Source organism: Cebus imitator, unplaced genomic scaffold (genome assembly GCF_001604975.1).
Source record: "Cebus imitator isolate Cc_AM_T3 unplaced genomic scaffold, Cebus_imitator-1.0 Scaffold31, whole genome shotgun sequence".
Classification (NCBI taxonomy): Eukaryota; Metazoa; Chordata; class Mammalia; order Primates; family Cebidae; genus Cebus; species Cebus imitator.
In genome coordinates, this window is record NW_016107346.1 from 7,918,562 (window position 1) to 7,937,176 (window position 18,615).

At 48.9% G+C, this 18,615-nt stretch overlaps 1 protein-coding gene across 2 annotated transcripts; it reads right to left on the reverse strand.

Annotated features, from left to right (window-relative positions):
- Positions 1-468: 468 nt before the first annotated feature.
- On the reverse strand, positions 469-17,837 carry PRND (prion like protein doppel). 2 transcript variants are annotated; one of them, XM_037736921.1, is made up of 2 exons: positions 17,747-17,837; positions 469-1,579 (listed from the first exon to the last, which is right to left on the reverse strand). In XM_037736921.1, exons 1-2 carry the CDS (start codon positions 17,817-17,819, stop codon positions 1,038-1,040), a joined length of 615 nt encoding a protein of 204 aa, XP_037592849.1. In that variant the 5' UTR covers positions 17,820-17,837; the 3' UTR covers positions 469-1,037. The 2 variants fall into 2 exon arrangements, with proteins under 2 accessions (XP_037592849.1, XP_017379507.1); XM_017524018.2 differs by lacking the exon at positions 17,747-17,837 and adding an exon at positions 3,786-3,895.
- Positions 17,838-18,615: the final 778 nt, after the last annotated feature.

Here is an 18,615-nt window from a genome sequence, read left to right on the forward strand (position 1 = left end):
AAATCGAATCCCATCACTTTGGGAGGCCAAGGTGGGTGGATCACCTGAGATCAGGAGTTTGGGACCAGCCTGACCAAACATGGTGAAACCCTGTCTCTACTAAAAATACAAAATTAGCCAGGTATGATGGCACGCACCTGTAATCCCAGCTACTCGGGGGGCTGAGGCAGGAAAAGTGCTTGAACCTGGGAGACGGAGGTTACAGTGAGCCGAGATCATGGCATTGCACTCTAGCCTGGGTGACAAGAGTGAAAAAGAGAAAAAAGAAAAAGAAAAAGAAAATGTTCATGTCACAGACACATCGTGCTGTATACTCTGGGAATCAGCTTTCAATATTTCCTTACAGTATGATTTCTGGGCCTTTGTCTAGCTTTACTTCTATTTTAGCTTAATTCCTTTATTCTATTTTAGTTTAGCTAGAAGGATTAAAATATCCTTCATGTACCAATCAAAGTACACAGCCACCAGTTCAGGTGTTTTCATTTATTTCTAAATGTGGAGCTTCTACAGTTTCATTAGAGATACATGTTTGAATGGGGGTCCCTGTGAGCCGTAAAGTGATCACAAGACAGCTCTGGAATTGGACAGAGCGGAAAACCTGGGGTTAGACAAGCCAGGGTTGAATCCTGGCTCTTCCACTTTCTAGCTGGTGATGCTGGGTGCACTACTTCAGCTCTCTGAGCCTCAGTTTCCTCATCTGTAAAACGGGAGTACACCTACCTCAAAGAGTTGTTGGGAAGTACCATGAGGCAGGTGGTGCAGTTCCTGAGTGTTCTTCTCATCAAGCATGTATTACTAACCTAGTGTGCCAGATGCTCTGCTAGGGGCTGAGAATGGAGTGCTGGAGAAGCCACAGCCCCCATCTATCAGAACACAGGCACATACCAGGGCGCATAAGTGGGAGCGGCATTTGCGGCGCAAGTGCATCACAACTCCTGGGCACCTGCAGAACACGCGTGGGTTTGGGGAAGAACAGCTGGGTCACTTGCCAGGATTTGCTCACTGCTGCGCTCTGCACTGCCAGCCTCCTGGCAAGCTTATTTCGCCATCAGCCAGATGAAAGCCAGCAGGCAGAGGAGCAGCGGCTGGTGCGTGGCGACCCGAAGTCCCGCGCCCCTCTCTAACCAAAACTCACAGTGCTTGAGGGAGCAGAGCTCCTGGACCAGCCGCCAAAGCACCCGCTGGTGGAGCTTGTTGTCTGGCTTCTGGAACTCCGCTTGGTTTGCCGCCTGGGTGGCGTTGATGCAGCCGGCGACAAACACCTCCTTGGTCACGTTGGTCTCGGAGCAGCCGTCGTAGTGGATGCCATCGGGTAACTGCCAGTAGTTGGCCTCGTAGTACCTGTTGCCCTCGGCTCCGAAGTCGATGTCAAGCTTTCGGCCTTGCTTGATGAAGGTTCCCGGGCGGTTCTCAGCCACCTGGGCCTCTGTGATCTGGGCAGTGCTGGGCAGGGCCTTCCGGTTCCACTTGATTCTGTGCTTGGTGCCCCTCGCCTGGACTGCGGAGAGGTGGCTGAAGAGCAGCATGCAGACAGTGGCCAGCCACCACCCGCTCAGGTGCTTCCTCATTGCGGCAGAACCTGTGAGAGAAACAACTGTGGTCAGCTCCCCACCAGTGTCCCCTCCCCCGGGCTCCCTTGCCCCTCTCCTGAGTGCAGGAGATTTTAAGGAAGGAATTGCATTCTTGCGCTATGTATGTGGTCTCAAAAGCACAATCGTTCCCCCACGTTTGGGTTGTGCAGGGTTAACTCAAGCTTTTTTGTTACTGCTAAGATTACATCCACTCAGGGCCCTGGTCCAGTTTTCCTAGACAGATAAGAACTGCAAAGGGCAATCACAGAGGCTTTGAACATGCATGGGAAAATAAAGGAGTGGTGACTTCATACATGTAGGTTTTCTTTGATACTCCCGAGTCTTTCAGATCAAGAAATCCCTGGGAGGAAAATACAATAGAAGAGCTGGAATCAAATGATTGTGTGGACTCTCTCTCTCTCTAAATACATATATATATGTGCACATATATGTGTGTGTGTGTGTGTGTGTGTGTGTGTATGAGACAGGGTCTCACTCTGTTGCCCAGGCTGGAGTGCAGTGGCATGATCATAGCTCACTGCAGCCCTGAACCCCCGGGCTCAAGCAATCCTCCTGCCTCAGCCTGCAGAGTAGCTGGGACTACAGGCGCACACTACCACACCCAGCTGATCCTAAAGGGCTTTGCAGTCATGAGAGAGAGAGGAGGAGGAGGGTGGGGGAGAGGGAAGGATGGAAACATAGTGAAGGGACCCCTGCTTCCCTTATATCCAGGGGTCAAGTGTGTTACAGTCATCCTTTCCAACCTCAGCCCTGGGGGACAGTGTGACCCTCTGCTTTTCCTACTGGCTTTTTACTGCACACCTTCTTCATGCCCTTCTCTGACATTGCCTAACTTAATTCTCACATGGGGTAGGTGCCTTATTATTCCCATGTTATAAATGTTGTCCTGGCATTCAGAGAAGTTAAGAGATTTGCCCAAGGCTGCTCAGGGGGAGGTGGCAGGCCTGCACTGGGCTCTGTCTAATGCTGCACTCCATGTGTCCATGGCCGTGCCCCGCTGCCCACCTGGGCTTTGGGAGAAGACAGTGCTCACACACTGTGCTTTTCACTCACTGGGCATGATGCGCCCTGGGCTGGGCAAAGGGCAAAGAGCAGGGACCTTGAGGAAGTTTGGAGAAAACGAGACGAAGGGGAGGACAAGAGGGCCTGGGGGGACACCAGGGGGGTCCTGGGTGGAGGTGGCCCTGGGTCATACAAAAGGCGGCAGCTGATGTCATGGAAAAGCCCCTCACCACCCCCCTTCCAGCTTGGCGGTCACACCCGGGTCCTGAAACTACAATAGCTGTCGGGGAAATCCACTTCCCAAGGCCAACTGTCAGGGCATTCCGGCACCTGGGCCTTTGTCTGTGTGGATCAGGGAAACGGAAAGAGTTCCCACAGCGGAGCCTGCCTAAGCTGTCTCCTGGGCAGAGACATACTGTGAGTCCGAGGGGCCGCAGGGCTGGAGGAGGCTGAGAGGGGGCTTGTTTAGCCCCTCCCACACCCTCCTCTGCCCCCTGCAGTACTCCTAAAAGTGGCTAATGTGCCTCTGTTAAAATGTTCAACTCGGATGCCACATTGGTCCTTATATTTAAAAAAAAAACAAAACAAAACACAAAACACAGATGAAGTCATCTCTAGAAACACATCCAGTCATCTCTAGAGGCCGGCAAAGGAGCCTCACGGACCTTCCCTTGCTGGTGGACATTGCCTCGTCTCTGTCCCATGGTGGGCATGAGCACCTGGCCCCCCTCACCCCACTCTCTGTCCCCCACCCCCGAACACAGTGAACTCAGACTGGCTTTCTCCAAAGAGGTCCAAGCATGAAGCAAACGTTCATTAGTCTCCTAACTAGTGGGCCATACTCCATGTCATTCCGTATTTAAGGAGAAACATTAAATAAGAGTGACATAATAGATCATTACAGGTGAGTCAAATTAAAAAAAAATAAAAGCACAGTGTTCTTGAGAAAGAAATTAGTTTTCATAGGCAGAGGCTTAAAGGCAAAACAAAACCCAACCAACGAATCCTAACGTAGCATTTTATTATAGCACCAGCATATAGAAAGGCAAACCCAGGGATGACTGAGTATCCTTGCAAGTCTCCCCTGAACTTGCAACTCATCAAGTGGGAGTAAATAAATTGTTGCATGATTTTCAGTCTGGGGTACAGCCCTGCAGGCCTGACCACGGAAGTGCCCCCCCATCCACGTACCTTGACTGTCTCTGGAGTGTGCCTCTGGAGCCTCGAGCTGCACAGTCCCCCAGCACACCCTCTTGGCAGCCAGGCCCGCCCAGCTATATAGGAGCTGCTGGGGGAGGTGGCATTCCTGCAGGTCTCCAAATATGGCAGCCCTTCCCTCCCGGGCAGGACCAATCAGGGCTTCCTGGGCCCCTCCTTCATCCTGAGAAGGATGGACCTTCTCATCACGCTTTACTAAGGAAACCATGTGAAGACCTTGATGAAGCTCAGCAAGACATTAGAGGTGCCTTTTAGAATTGGAATTAGGTGCGTTAGAAGGAAAACGCTTTTCCCATCAATATCTACGACAGATGTGGCTTCGACAAGCCTCGCTGGACATGCATAGTGTCCTGCACCTAAAGGCCAGCCTCGGACAGCAACGGAGTCTTTGCTGACAGCTTCTGTGGGGAGGTTCAGCTCAGAAAGAGGGCCAGCGTTCACCTGGACCACCACGTCCTGAGGGTGGGACCAACAGGGCGTGGGGGAGGGGTCACACTTTTATTGGGTAGTGGGAAAACAGGGCTGGTATGGGGTGGAAGACACCTGAGAGGACTTCCTGGCGTGTTGAGCTGGGGCTGCTTGAAGGACTGAATTAGCCCAAAGGCCAATGAGTTAAAGATCTGTGGGAAACCCGGGAGCAGAGACACATTGGCACGCAACCAGTCCCCTGCACAGCTGGTGCGGGCTGAGGGCGGGTTCTGCAGAGTGCCTTCTCCTCCACGTGGTGTCGGAGCGCTGCACCGACCGGGCTGGAGGTGCATTCCTGGGCTTTCCATAGCAAGAGACTCACCGATTTTGGGTGACCATTTTGGGCCTTATGCAGAAGGGACTTGCCCAGGTGTCCCTGTTACAATTAGTACTACAAAGCGAAGTCACAAGGGAATTATGGATGCAAGTATGGGGCAAGAATGCAATTTTTGTGCTGAATGTGACCCGGTCCAGAGTTCACAGTGGATTCGCGTCAGAGCACTTTTGCAAGCCAAATTAAACGGTTGCTCCTGTGCAGACCAGCAGATGGCGCCAGAGAGCTGACGAGGACTGCAGCCGGTGGGTGGGAAACCCGGGCTTCTAGGCTCTAGATGGATTTGGGGCCTCCAGTGGGGCCTTTCTTTCTCCTCTGCCTTTATTTTTAACATTTGTTTCATTCCCCTAACTTTTTTTTTTTTAAAAAGAACTTTTCTACTTCTTTCTAGAATCACAGACTTTTTGTGCTTCTGAATACACACAAAACACAAACACAGTAGTGTAATCTTAGTTCAGACTGTTTGCAAAATGGAATGAAAAAATAGAAACTCCTAATTTCAGTATCCAGAGACAAACGTCAGGAAAGTCTTGTTTGACATATAGATGCTTAGGGTAGGAGTGTTTAGAGCTGGAAAGGACTCAGAATTCTCTGGTCCATCTCCTTTGCACGGTGAGGTCACAGGCCCAGATAGGCCGGCTGTGCAGCCTTGGCGGGCCTGTTGCCCCATTCTGAACTCTGTGTGCTGTCTCCCTCCCTGTCCCCCACCAAACACAATAATCTCCAGCCCCCTCCATCCCTCTTCTTCCTGTCCCTTCCTGAGTAGGACTGTACCCAGAGAATGGTGGGAGGTTGGTTTAGAGCCGACACGGCTGCAGATTCCTCGTCAGTGAACAAAAGGCTGTTTACAAAGGCACAGAGGAGTGTGGAAGACTGAGGTTGCTAGAGAAGCGGGGAGGAGCTGTGGAAGCTGCAAACAAGGCAAGAAAACCATGAGCAGATGCAGAGAATGTTGCGCCGACTCAACCCTGCCTCGAATCCCTCTTCCCTGCCTGTAAAGATCAACAAACAGGGAAACGAATGTTGAAGAACATTCGTTTCTTCAAAAGAACTGAGAGACCAGGGCCACATGGATTATCTTATGTTATATAAAGTGGATTCTATTGTATCATCTGGGAAATAGAACTGTGTGTAGATCATCTCTGAGAAACCAGGGAGAATGAGACAGGAACCACAGACCTGAGTATTTCATGATACAGGGGTCTATGACATATTTCTCCAGAATGCATAAATAATAGAAAATTATGCCAATTTCTAAAAAAGCAACTGGGAATGGCTGAATTCTAGAATGCATGAATGGGTCATTTTTGATCAATTTCCAGCTTTGTTTAGACCTTGGACCAGTTTGAGAGCATTTATAAGTGAATACAGTGATCGTTTGGATACAACTTACTAGGCCAAATGAACTATACTAGGGAGGTTACTGTTTGGGAAGATTACCCACCATATTTGTGCCAAGAAAGGAAGAATGCAAGATGGGTAAGCCAGGTTCCATTGCTAAAGGAGCTCATGGCCTAGTGGTGGAGAAACAGCTGAGATATGATTTGGAAACTAATACTATTTAGCTCTGTAGCTAAACAGCTGCTATGATCTGAATGTTTGTGTCACCCCAACAACTCGTATGTTGAAATCTTCACTCCCAATGTAATGGTACTAGGAGGTGGATTTTTGGGAGGTGATTAGGTCCTAAGGGTGAAGACCTTATAATTGGGATTAGTGCCCTTATACTACACAGAGCTCCCTTGCCTTTTCTGCCATGTGGGGACACAGTGAAAGATGGCCATCTATGAACCACAAAGTGGGTCCTCACCAGACCCCAACCTGCTGGTGCCTTGATCTTGGACTTGCCAGCCCCCAGAACTGTGAGAAATAAATGTGTGGTGTTTATAAGCCACCCAGTTTATACTGAATGGACTAAGACAATAGACACGCTTAATTTTTTCTTTTTATTCAAGTCTGAGATTCACACAGAAGGTGCACATATTCACAATGTCCAGCATTACGTATTTTTACAAAGCAAACACCCTTGTCACCTGTACCTGTATTAGGAAGCTGAGTGTGACAGCACCCTCCAAGCTCCTCGCGGCCTCTTCACGCCACTATTCCCTCCTCTCTGCTGACCACTCTCCTGAGTCCTATGGCAGAGATTAGTTTTGCCTGGTTTTGCATTTCATATACATAGCATAATATAGATATAATCTTCTGTGTCTGTCATTTGAGGTTCACCACATTGTGTGTAGTCATAGATCATTCATTCCATTGTGAGAATATTCCACAACCTACGTATCCATTTCCCTTTTGAGGACATTTGGGCAGTGTCTGGTTTGGGGTCTTATGAATAGCATTGTCGGGAATAATCTTGCATGTTCTTCTTGGTGCCCACATTTCCATTGGATATATACTCTTAAGAGTAGATTTACTGGGTTGTAGAATATGCCTGTTTTTCAGTTTTCATGGTCTTAGAATTTGGACTATGGCTTTCTGAAAATCTTAAATGTCACCCTCCTTTATGATGGGCACACTCTTCTCCTCCCAAACCCAGCCAGGATCTCCACGTGGTTCCCTTGCCACTTGGCGCAGAGCCTATTACTGTAGTCATCGGAGAATCCCATTCACATGTTCTGCTGAGCTCACAGAAGTTGAAGGACTGTGTTTCATGCACATGTGTTTTCCTGGCACCTAGCGCAGTGCCTGGAATCTCGATGCATCTAGATTCCTTTTATCCCTTGTGGATCGGTGACCCATACTAGAGGGCAGGCTCAATGATCCAAATTGCAGTTGGTTGGAATATACAAAAGCAGCAAGAGGAAACTTCGCAGGGTTAAGGGAGACAGTTTTACAGTTGTTGCTGTTGTTTTTTTCAATCAAGGGCAGAATGGTGAAGACCTGTCACTGTAGCAGTGGAAATTCTGTGGCATAGAGTTGTTTAGAAGCAGAACATGAGCCCAGAGGGTGACCACAGCTTGGAGAAGCAAATGCCATGCTAATCCGAGGGCCATTTCCTCTGTGGTTCTCTGCCCTCCCCGGTCAGAGTGCAGCTAGTGTTTGGAACCTGGCTGTGAGGAATTGACCCAGGGCAGGGAGTGGGATGGAGTACGGGGAGGATGGGAGGGAGGTGAGGAAGAGCAGTGGTCCTTCTGGCTCAGCCGGGACCACTGAAGCAGTTCTTCCTCTCATGCAGGAATCACTCAGTGTATGTGGAGCAGATGCTTGTAGGTGAGAAGATGGAAGATAGGGAGCCAACGAAGGCTTAGGGCGGGTACAGGATGAGGGCTGTGTTTTAAGGTGGCCTGTCTCTCAGGTTGTCCAGAAAGGAGAGGCCCAGGAAAGGGTAGAAACTCCCACCTACAGATCCGAAGAAGGGCAGAGAATGCCAGACTCAGCCACCACTGAGTTCCTCATGTACGCTCCCCGTCATTTTGCTCCTTGTCCGTGATTTTTTGTTTGTTTTATTTTGTTTTGTTTTTGAGACAGAGTCTCACTCTGTTGCCCAGGCTGGAGTCAGTGGCACATCTTGGTTCACTGCAACCTCCGCCTCCCAGGTTCAAGTGATTCCCCTGCCTCAGTCTCCTGAGTAGCTGGGATTACAGGCGTGTACCGCCATGCCTGGCTAATTTTTGTATTTTTGGTAGAGACAGGTTTTCGCCACATTGGCCAGGCTGGTCTTGAACTTCTGACCTTGTGATCTGCCCACCTTAGCCTCTCAAATTGCTGGGATTACAGGGGTGAGCCACCACGTCCGGCCTGTGATGTTTTTAAAAGCATAATTAACCTGGTAAATTGGTCTGCAGTTTGTCATCTCTCTCTAAATACACAGGAAAATGTCAAATAGAGAGAGGCCTTCCCCAGGATGAGGCTACCTGTACCAGATAAGGCTCTAGTTCTTACCGTGTCAGAGTCAGAGTGGGGAAACCTGGTTTTCCCAGGGTGATGCTCATTCTCGGCGGAGGGGGCAGGGTGCTGCACAGAGAGTGGACGGACATAAGTCCACGGACATGAGTCAAAGACATGGGTTCTAATCCCCAGCATGCCACGTGGCTTTGTGGGGCTTTGGTCATCACCAGTTACAGGAGAGCTTTGGTCTTCACTCTCACGGAAGGTGACTCCTGCCTCAGACAATAAATGATATGTTTGCTGGGCACCTTTGGGGTGGCACAAGTTTGCACTACGGATCCGTTTTCTCATCTGTGCAGGGGGTATCATGTCCGCTGCTCCCATCATTGTTATGGCTGCTGCAGATGAGAGCTTGTCAATTGCTGCTTGGCACAGCTGAAACTGCAGAATTCAATACAAATCCTTCCCTGAAGTAGTATAAAGGACAGTAAGCTCAGGCGTAAAAGCTGCTTTGAATACACAGGCATGTGCTAACATATTAATTACTGGCCTGCCAGAAATATTAATGAAGCATTGATGGTTGTGAAGATAACCGAAGAGGTTCGTGCCAGAGGCTTTGGTCGCTCTTGGCCAGGAGGAAGATCAAAGCACTGTGGAGAGAGGAATGCATTCAGCAGGGGAAAGTCTGCCAAGCTGCAGAGCCAACCCAAGTAGAAAATGCAAGGAGAGGTCACTTCTTGGTGGTGGTGGCTGCAGGTGAGATCTGGCAAGAGGTGGGAATGGGGAGGCAACATATCGAATGCTTTTTATTTTTTTTTTGAGAAGAAGTCTTGCTCTGTCACCGTCGCCCTCATAGATGGGCACTGTGTGGGTGACCCTATCTCCAGAGTCCATGACAATGCCAGTGGTGTGCACAGAGGCATGGACGGACAGCACAGCCTGGATAGCCATGTACATGTCTGGGGTGCTGAAGGCCTCAAACATGATCTAAGTCACTTCTCTCTGTTGGCCTTGGGGTGCAGGGAGCCATCCGTCAGCAGCACTGGGTGCTCCTCTGAAGCCACACGCAGCTTGTTGTAGAAGGTGTGGTGCCAGAGCTTCTCCATGTCGTCCCAGTTGGTGACGATGCCATGCTTGATGGGGTACTTCAGGGTCAGGATTCTGCACCTGTTGTGCTGTCCGTCCACACCTCTGTGCACACCACTGGCATTGTCATGGACTCTGGAGAAGGGGTCACCCACACAGTGTCCGTCTATGAGGGCTATGCCCTCCCCCAGGCCATCCTGCATCTGTACCTGGATGGCTGGGATGTGACTGACTACCTCATGAAGGTCCTCACTGAGCGCGGCTACAGCTTCACCACCACCACTGAGTGGGATGTCGTGGGCGACATCAAGGAGAAGCTGTGCTATGTCACTCTGGACTTTGAGCAGGAGACGGCCACTACCGCATCCTCCTCCTCCCTGGAGAAGACCTTTGAGCTGCTCAATGGCCAGGTCATCACCATCGGCAATGAGTGGTTCCGGCGTCCCAAGGCACTGCCAGCCTTCCTTCCTGGGCAAGGAATCTTGCTGCATCCACAAGACTACCTTCAGCTCCATCATGAAGTGTGACGTGGACATCCACAAAGACCTGTACACGAACACGGTACTGTCCGGCGGCACCACCATGTACCCAGGCATCGCCTACAGGATGCAGAAGGAGATCACTGCCCTGGCGCCCAGCACCATGAAGATCAAGGTCATTGTTCCCCCAGAGTGCAAGTACTCGGTGTGGATGGGCAGCTCCATCCTGGCCTCACTGTCCACCTTCCAGCAGTTGTGGATTAGCAAGCAGGAATATGACAAGTCGGGCCCCTCCAGTGTCTACCCCAAATGCTTCTAAATGGACTGTGAGCAGATGTATACCATTTGCTGCATGGGTTAATTCAGAAGTATAAATTTGCCCCTGGCAAATGAATACACCTCATGCTAGCCTCGCAAAACTGAAATAAACCTTCAAAAATAAATTATCCTTGAAGCTTGTATCTGATATCAGCACTGGATTGTAGAACTTGTTGATTTTGACCTTGTATTGAAGCTAACCGTTCCCCTTGGTATTTGTTTAGTACTCTGTACGTATCTTTGATTTCGACCCTTAGTGCATGTGGCTTGGTCACTTTGTGGCTGAGGTGAGAATGTGCTTGTGGCAGTCAAGTCTGTGGCTTGGTGGGTCTGCGTGGCCAGCAGTCTCCAATCTGTGCTAGGTATTCATGTATCAGCACTGAGTGTTCTGGGAGTTCTCTAGAGGCTGGCAAGCGCTCCTGAACCAGTCGTTTCTGTCCTACCGGTCTGTCAGGGTGGGAAAGTCCAAGCCATAAGACCCAGTTTCCTTTCTCAGCTGATGTTTTCCTGCCAGAACACCAGGGGCTATTACTTGCCTTTAGTTGGAAGTGGTTTGCATTTACACCTGTAAATGTACTCATTCTTTAAATTTCTGTAAGGTGTTTTTGGTACATAATTCTTGATTCTTTAAAGAGATGACAACAAATTTTGGGTTTCTACTGTTATGTGAGAACATTAGGCCCTAGGAACAAGTAATTGTGTAAGGAAAAATAAAAAGGCTGNAAAAAAAAAAAAAAAAAAGCATTATTGGCCGGCCATGGTGGCTCACGCTTGTAATTCCAGCACTTTGGGAGGCCAAGGTGGGTGGATCACCTGAGGTCAGGAGTTCAAGAGCAGCCTGACCAACATGGTGAAACCCCATCTCTGCTAAAAATACAAAAAATAGCCAGAGGTGGTGGTGCATGCCTGTAATTCCAGCTACTCAAGAGGCTTAGACAGGAGTATCACTTGAGCCCGGGAGGTGGAGGTTGCAGTGAGCCGAGATCATGCCACTGCATTCCAGCCTGGGCAACCAAGAGAGACTCTGTCTCAAAATAAATAAACAAATAAAAAAAAAATAGTATCATTGGGTAATTCCTGTAACATGAGATTCGCCATTTCAAGTTGTACACGTGGGGGTATTTGGTACAGTCAGAAAGTTATCCGTTGATTGCTACCATTTAATTCCAGCACATTTTATCACACCAGACAGAAATCCCGGACCCATTAATAGTCAGTTCCCATCCTCCACCTCCCTCCAACCCCTGGCAGCCACTAATCCAGTTTGCTTCTACAGATTTGCCCTTTCTGGACATTTTCTATAAATGAAACCGTATCAAATGTGGTCTTCTGTGACTGGCTTCTTTCAGTCAGCATCATGTTTTCAAGGTTCATCCAGGTAATGGTCCTTTATTCCTTTTTATTGCTGAATAATATTGTCTGGTCTGTGTGGTTTTATAATGAAGGTTGCCCCTCACCTTGGAGGTCACAAATGCTCTGCCATTTTATATTGCGGTTTTACTTTTATGAACTGGGAAAAGCCTAATCAAACAATGTTTTTGTTGTCTAATTACTTACTCTTCAGGCTGATTATGTCAGGAGCAAGATGGTGATTTTTTTGCTGGCATTTTCCGTAACTTGGCGGGACAGAGCCAAACAGCCCATCCTGGTTTATTTGTTGGGTTTGTCTCCACCTCCTGGCAGCCTGGAGGAATGCGGCAGCTCAAATGTGGCTGGTCGAAATCCAATGTGGGCCAGGTGTGGTGGCTTATGCCTGTAATCCCAGCACTTTGGGAGGCCAAAGTGGGAGGACTGCTTGAGCCCAGGAGTTTGAGACCTGGGAAACATGGTGAGACCCTATCTCTACAAAAAATTTTTTTAAAAAAATAGCCTGGCATGGTGACACATGCTGTGGTCTCAGCTACTTGGAAGACTGAGGCAGTAGGATTGCTTGAGCTGGGATGAGCACTGATTTTGCCACTGCACTCTGGCCAGAGTGACAGATGAGACCCAGTCTCAAAAAAAAAAAAGAATAAAAAGAAAGAAATCAAATGTGTAGCAGAACCACAATGGACTTTTTCCATGGGGGCAGAGAAAAATCTTACAATTCTCAAGCTAAGAATGGTCTTTGACAGACTTTATGTGGGAAATCTGGGCTTGATCGCACATGGAATCATTCGTTTATTCTTTTTTTTGTTCATCAAAGGTCTAGATCTGTTTCTTCAAGAAACGGCCATGCTGGATGACCCTAACTGGAGACTGGAAACTGTCCTTCAGGATGAGTTTGGTCCATAATAAATGCCTTGCTATCTGTGTGATAGAAATAGCAATCCTGGCACCTGTCAGTCCTCCACTGAAAGGCGGTGTAGAGAAAGGGGTCTTTATATTGGCTGGTAAGAAAAGGCCTCCTCCAGGGGTTGGGGTAAAAGTGGATTCACAGTCATTCAGGGAAAAGAAGAAAATCAAAATTACAGGCTTCTCATTGGGTTCTCCAGTCTGTGAGTCTGGGCAGTGGGCGAGGTCAGCCAGCATGCAAATGGAAGGACCTGGGTCTTTGAGATCCTCTGATCCCTTCTGATCCTCTCTTATCCTCTCTGCTGTGCTTCCCCGATTTTGGACTTGGGGCCTCAGGAAGGTGAGCCTTGGCCATGAAGAAACCTGAGTGGGCACATTCCATGTGTGGGTAGCTGCTGTATGCAGGGTGATGGGCACACCCAGTATTTGGAATTGGTCAACATACAGGAAGGGGACCTTGCCAGCCTTTCTGTAGCACCCACTGAATTACCGTCAACACTCCCTGCTTTGTGTTAATTAACTTCCAATCAGTATAACTCCAAGCCAGGTGTGTTTGCAATGTATTTGTGGGAGGAACATGATCTGGCATGTTCCTGGATCTTCCCAGGTCTGAGCCAAACTAAACAAAGTTGGTTGATCATGAAACTCTTCACGTAGTGCCAGACTTCGGGGTGTGGTGGCTGGATTTTAGAAGCTGTATCCAGAATGGAAACATTGTGATTTGCTCTGCCATGGGCACTATGAGGTAGGCACCGTTGGCGATCCTAAGGTGAGTGGTGGGCCCTGACCCAGTCTGTGCAAGGGAACACAGTGACTCAGATGATGGCATCTTCATTGTGAGAAGCATGGGAAGTGTGTGAATGTGGGGTCCGCAGAAGGCCTCTACAGTCCTGGGGGTGCTTTGAACTGTGTTGAGAGTGACACAGACATACTCTTATGATACTTCGAGAAAGATGATGTCACAGGCTGCATCGTGCCTCTCCCCCTCTCCATGTATATGTTGAAGCCCTAATCCCTCATGACTATATTTGGAGATAGGGTCTTTAAAGAGGTAATTACACTAAGTGAGGTCATTGGAGTGGGTCCTAATCTAATATGACTGGTGTCCTTGTAAGAAGAGGGGCTTAGGGCACAGACACACCCAGCGGGAGGACCATGAGAAGACACAGAAAGGCAGGAGCCATCTACATGCTCAGGAGAGAGGCCTCAGAGGAAAGCACGCCTGCTGACACCTTGCTGTTGGACTTTCAGCCTCCAGAGCTGTGAAGAAGTAGAATTCTGTTGTGTATGCCACCCAATCTGTGGTGCTTGGTTATGGCAGCCCTAGAAAATTGATCTAGATGGTGCAACCGGCAAGGAAGGCAATGAAGATGGGGTCCTGGAAGGTTTCCTGAAGAGGGTGGATCAAGTAAGGGAGCTCAGGGATGGGCTTACTGAAAACTGATAACTCTGCCCACCATAAAAATTTAGATAATGACTTTTTTTTTTTTTAAGAGAAATCGGGAGGAAAGTGGCAGATTGTCTGGGGCAGTTAGAAAAAAAGAGCTCCCAGCCATGCAAGCACCCTGGTGGCTTCCTGCAGGAGGTGACCCATTTTCTAGGGCTCTGTGGGATTACGGCTCAATTGGAGGGGGCATTATACGTCCAGGGTAGGCAGCATTGCAGGCTGAGCTTGCTTTTAGGATTGCTGACAATTCTACCAGGTACTGCTTGGAGTCCCTTGAAGCTGGTGCCCTGCACAAGTCCAGGATTCACATAGGTCATGAGTTGTGCACATAGCACTCCAGGCTCAGGACCTCTATGCCAAACTCGTAAATATCATCACAAATCAATAGTCATGTGTTTCCATGATGTAGTTTTGGAGAGCATGCTGTGTACCCTGGGCAAGTGACAGAATGAATGTTTCTGGATGTCAGCTTCCTAAAATGGAGATCCTTGTGAAGATCAGACAAGGCTATGTGTGCCAAATGTTGGCCAAGGAGCCTGGCATGTTACACTCTCAAAAGTTGTACTTATGTCTGAGAAAATGCTACAGAGAGCCCCCCTGAAGGCAGATTGGCCAGGTTTGGGCAAACCATGAGCGAAATTAAAAATAATAGTTACTGATCTTTTTCTCATTATAAAAGCAATATTATAATGGTCATGGCTTCTTGTAGAAACAGAACCAGAAGGACATATATACAGGAATAACTCACTCATGCAATTATGGAGGCTGCGAAGTACTATGACCTGCTGCTGTCTTCATGCTGGAGACTCAGGAAAGCCAGGGGTGGAGGGTTGTTTCCAGCCTATGTCCGAAGGCCTGAGAACCAGGGGCAGGATGGTGTAAACCCCGGTTCGAGGGCAGGAGGAGACGGATGTATGAGCCGAGGCAGGCAGGAGGCAGAAAGCAGTGAACTCCGCCTTCCCCTGCCTCGTTGCTCTATTCAGGCCCTCAGCAGGTTGGTGGTGCCCACCCACAGGGGTGAGAACAATTTTCGTAACTCAGTTTACTGATTCAAATGTTAGTCTTATCCAGAAACATCCTCAGACTAATGTTGAATCGGGGCACCCCTTGGTCCAGTCAATTTGATACACTGTAATTTTTTTGGAAAATATAAAAATGATACAGAAGGAAATAAAAAATCACCTGCTATCCACCACCCAGCAATAACCATGGTTAACATTAAGGCCTATCGATTTCTGGTATTTTTTTCCTGTGTATTTGTACAGTGTTTTTTTTTCTTTTTGTTTTATAAAAAATGATTATACTGCCAATCTGATTTTCAATTAAAATCATATTATGCACACTTCCTCTTGTAATGCACAACTCTTTTAAAGCATGACTTTTAGTTGCTATGTAGCATTCTACACAGTTGCTGGGTAGCACTTAGTTGCTATGTAGTACCGTGATTACATAAATTTAATTGCAGTTCACTACGTTTGCTGGTTTGTTTTTATAAAGATGGTGTCCTGTTCTGTTGCACAGGCTGGAATGCAGTGGTGCAATCACGGCTTGCTACGGCCTTGAACCCCTGGACTTAAGCCAGCCTCCTACCTCAGCCTCCCAAGCAGCCACCTCACCCACACAGCCCCAGACCACTCTAATTTTTGAATTGATTGATGGACCACAGTGGCTCTGAGGGGTCAGATCTTAGAAGCAAGTGTTCGCAAATTCTCTGGTGGAAGCAAGAAGACTGTTGTCCTTTGACTGGTAGGATCCTAGAAATCTGAGCACATGCTATAAGAAATTTCTGCGGCACTGGCCACTTTCTAGAGGTTCATTAAAAAGGTGCTTGAAATCATTGGTGTATTTGGACTAGTCGGATGTGGGGCCCTGGGAAGAAGGTGAGGGGCAGCCACCCAGGGTGGTGAATTGACTGGGAGTCTCCCAGTGTCTAGGGATGGAGGGACCTTGGGAGAGGTATAAGAATCTAACATGACCAGTCCTGACCTTGTGGAGAACTTGAAAGCACTTTTATGACTTGCAGACATTTGCAAAAACTAAGGACTTTATTGCCAGATCCTTTGCTCCATTCCCACAGAAGCTTTGGGGCAGAAAGTCCTCTAACATTTGCAGGGCCTAGAGGAAGACTCCAGAGGGAGGCCTCTGTCCCTTGGCCCATCTCCTTCTCTTCCCACCTGAATTCATCCTGTGCCTCCTGGGTGCCTCGAGTTCATGGATGTGGACTCCAGCCTATATGCCCAAGCTTTCTTCTTAGCCGCCAGCCCCAAACAGTGATGCCTTGGCTGCCTCTTGGATATTGAGCTGTGTATACCGGTGGTGTGGTCCACTTGTGGGTGGACAGACAGACATGAGGACAACAGGGGCCCTGTGGCAGAGAATTCCAACACCCTGGGCACCTGGAATGTGGTTTAGGAAGAGGGGGATGGTGGGCTCTGTGTGAAGGCCTGGAGGAGGAGCCTTTAAAGCACACAGTGAGGACAGTGGCCCCAGTCCTGGATCTGAGGCCTGAGTGGAGAAGCCAGTGTCTCAGGCATAGGGAGCAGCACTGTGGAGGGCTGCATAGGACAGTGACAGGCCTCAGAGGCCAACCCCTTTCCCCAGCTGGCCTGTCAAAGCATCAGGAGATGCTAGACCCAGCAGCAGCGGCAGCTGTAGGCGTCAGCCACAGCTCACCGGGGCAGGACGCAGGGCCTTCGCCCCACGGGTCTTTGATTTTGGAGGGGCTGCCCCTGAGAAACCCCCAGCATAATTTTGAGCCTCATTTAAGTCTGAACACGAAACTACTACGCACACCTTACATGTGCCACCTGGAGCCCCACAAGGTTCATATTCATCTTGGAGAAGCTGCATAGGGCCAGACACGGTGGCACGTGCCTGTCATCTCAGCTGCTTGGGAGGCTGAGGCGGGAGGATCACTTGAGCCCAGGAGCTTGAGACCAGCCTGGGCAATAAAGTGAGATTATATCTCAAAAAAAAAAGAAAAGAAAGAAAAGAGAAGCCACATAGGTGAAAAGGCCACCCTTCTAGTCCTCTTATCTTGGAAATTGTAGGCAATTTCTACAGAACAAGCAGGTCTGTTAAGGTTCAGGGAAATTGGGGATCCTGAGGGTGAAAAATCTGCAGCAGGGCTGTTGAGATTTCCTCAGAGAACCCTCCCTCCCCAGGGACAATCAACTCTCTTTAGTTCTGAGATAAGCTACAAGCCCCTGAGCTGAGGCAGCACTCGGGGCCCAAACAAGGAAAGTGAGGACTCTCTTGCCCCATGCCTGAGTCCCAGTACTTCCCGAAGTTCTTGGCCAGGGTTAGAAGAGCTCTTCAAGATGACCTGGACCTCTAGGTCCTTGTTTCTCAGACAGCAGTCCTTGGACCAGCAGTATTGTGTCACCTGGAAGCTTCTAGAACTGCAGAATCTCCGAGTCCACCTCAGAGCTATGGTCTCAGAACCCAAATTTTAATAAGCTCCTCAGGTTGTTCATGTGTACATCTGAGTCTGAGAAGTGCTGTTCTCAAGTGGCTGGGCACCATTTCCAAGTTTAGCTAAATCTCTCACTAAGGGTGGGCTTCAGGCCTCAGCTGTGCTTCACTGTTTTCAGACAGCAGGAGTTAATCACCTCCTCGCACCTCCACCGGCATTCACCTCTAGAGCTCCCAGCTCTCTCCTCCTCCCAGGCGGGATCCCCACACTCTTACTCACCCAGCAGGTGTCTGGTCTCCACAGCAGCTTTGCGAGTATTTCGGGGTCGGGGCGGCTTCTGCTTCTTTTGCATCTTCCTCCACACCAGCAGCATCAGTATCACCTGGGAATTTGTTAGAAAAGCAAATTCTCTGGCCCTACCCTGGTACTGGGGAATCAGAAACTCTGGGGATAGGGCTTAGCCATCTGTGTGTAACAAGCCCTCCAGAGGTTTCTGATGCAGACTCCAGTGTGGGAACCTCCAGAGCCTTGTTACAATGAGGACCGCAGGACTGGCACAGCGTCACCCAGCAGCACGTTAGAAACAGACCTACAGTCAGGATTTGCAGATTCAAGTGCACGCTCAGGTTCCAGGAGCCCTGCTGTGGCAGAGAAGGGAGGGGCAGTTCTGCAGAAGCACAGGTGAGGCATGTGGACCAGCTGCAGCTTTCCTGAAGAACATGGGTGGGACTCAAAGGATGGAACAAAGGATAGACATACGTGGCTATTAGTTCAGGATGAGCTGAGTCCTAGGGGAGGAGTTCCTTAGCTGGGAAAAAGTCACCTTTCTTGGGTGAAAATGAAGCACAGAATGCTTAGATCAGGCCTTGAGCCTGGAAAAGCTCACGTTCTGACCGGGATTAAGGCTCCCCTCAGAGTGGGAAGCTGTACAGACCCAGACTTCTTTGGTCTTAGCCCAGATGGGGAGGAAGAAAAACAAAGGCAGTGCCTGGCTGTTCTCCAAAGAACTCTTTCTGGGGGATTGAACTCAGTTACACTTATGCTGGTCATTTTAAATTTTTTTTCTTTTCTTTTTTAGTGAAAATTACTTTGGCGTAACTCACGTGAGTTTAAAATAACAAAAAGAAAACATGAGGTCTGGGAAAGAT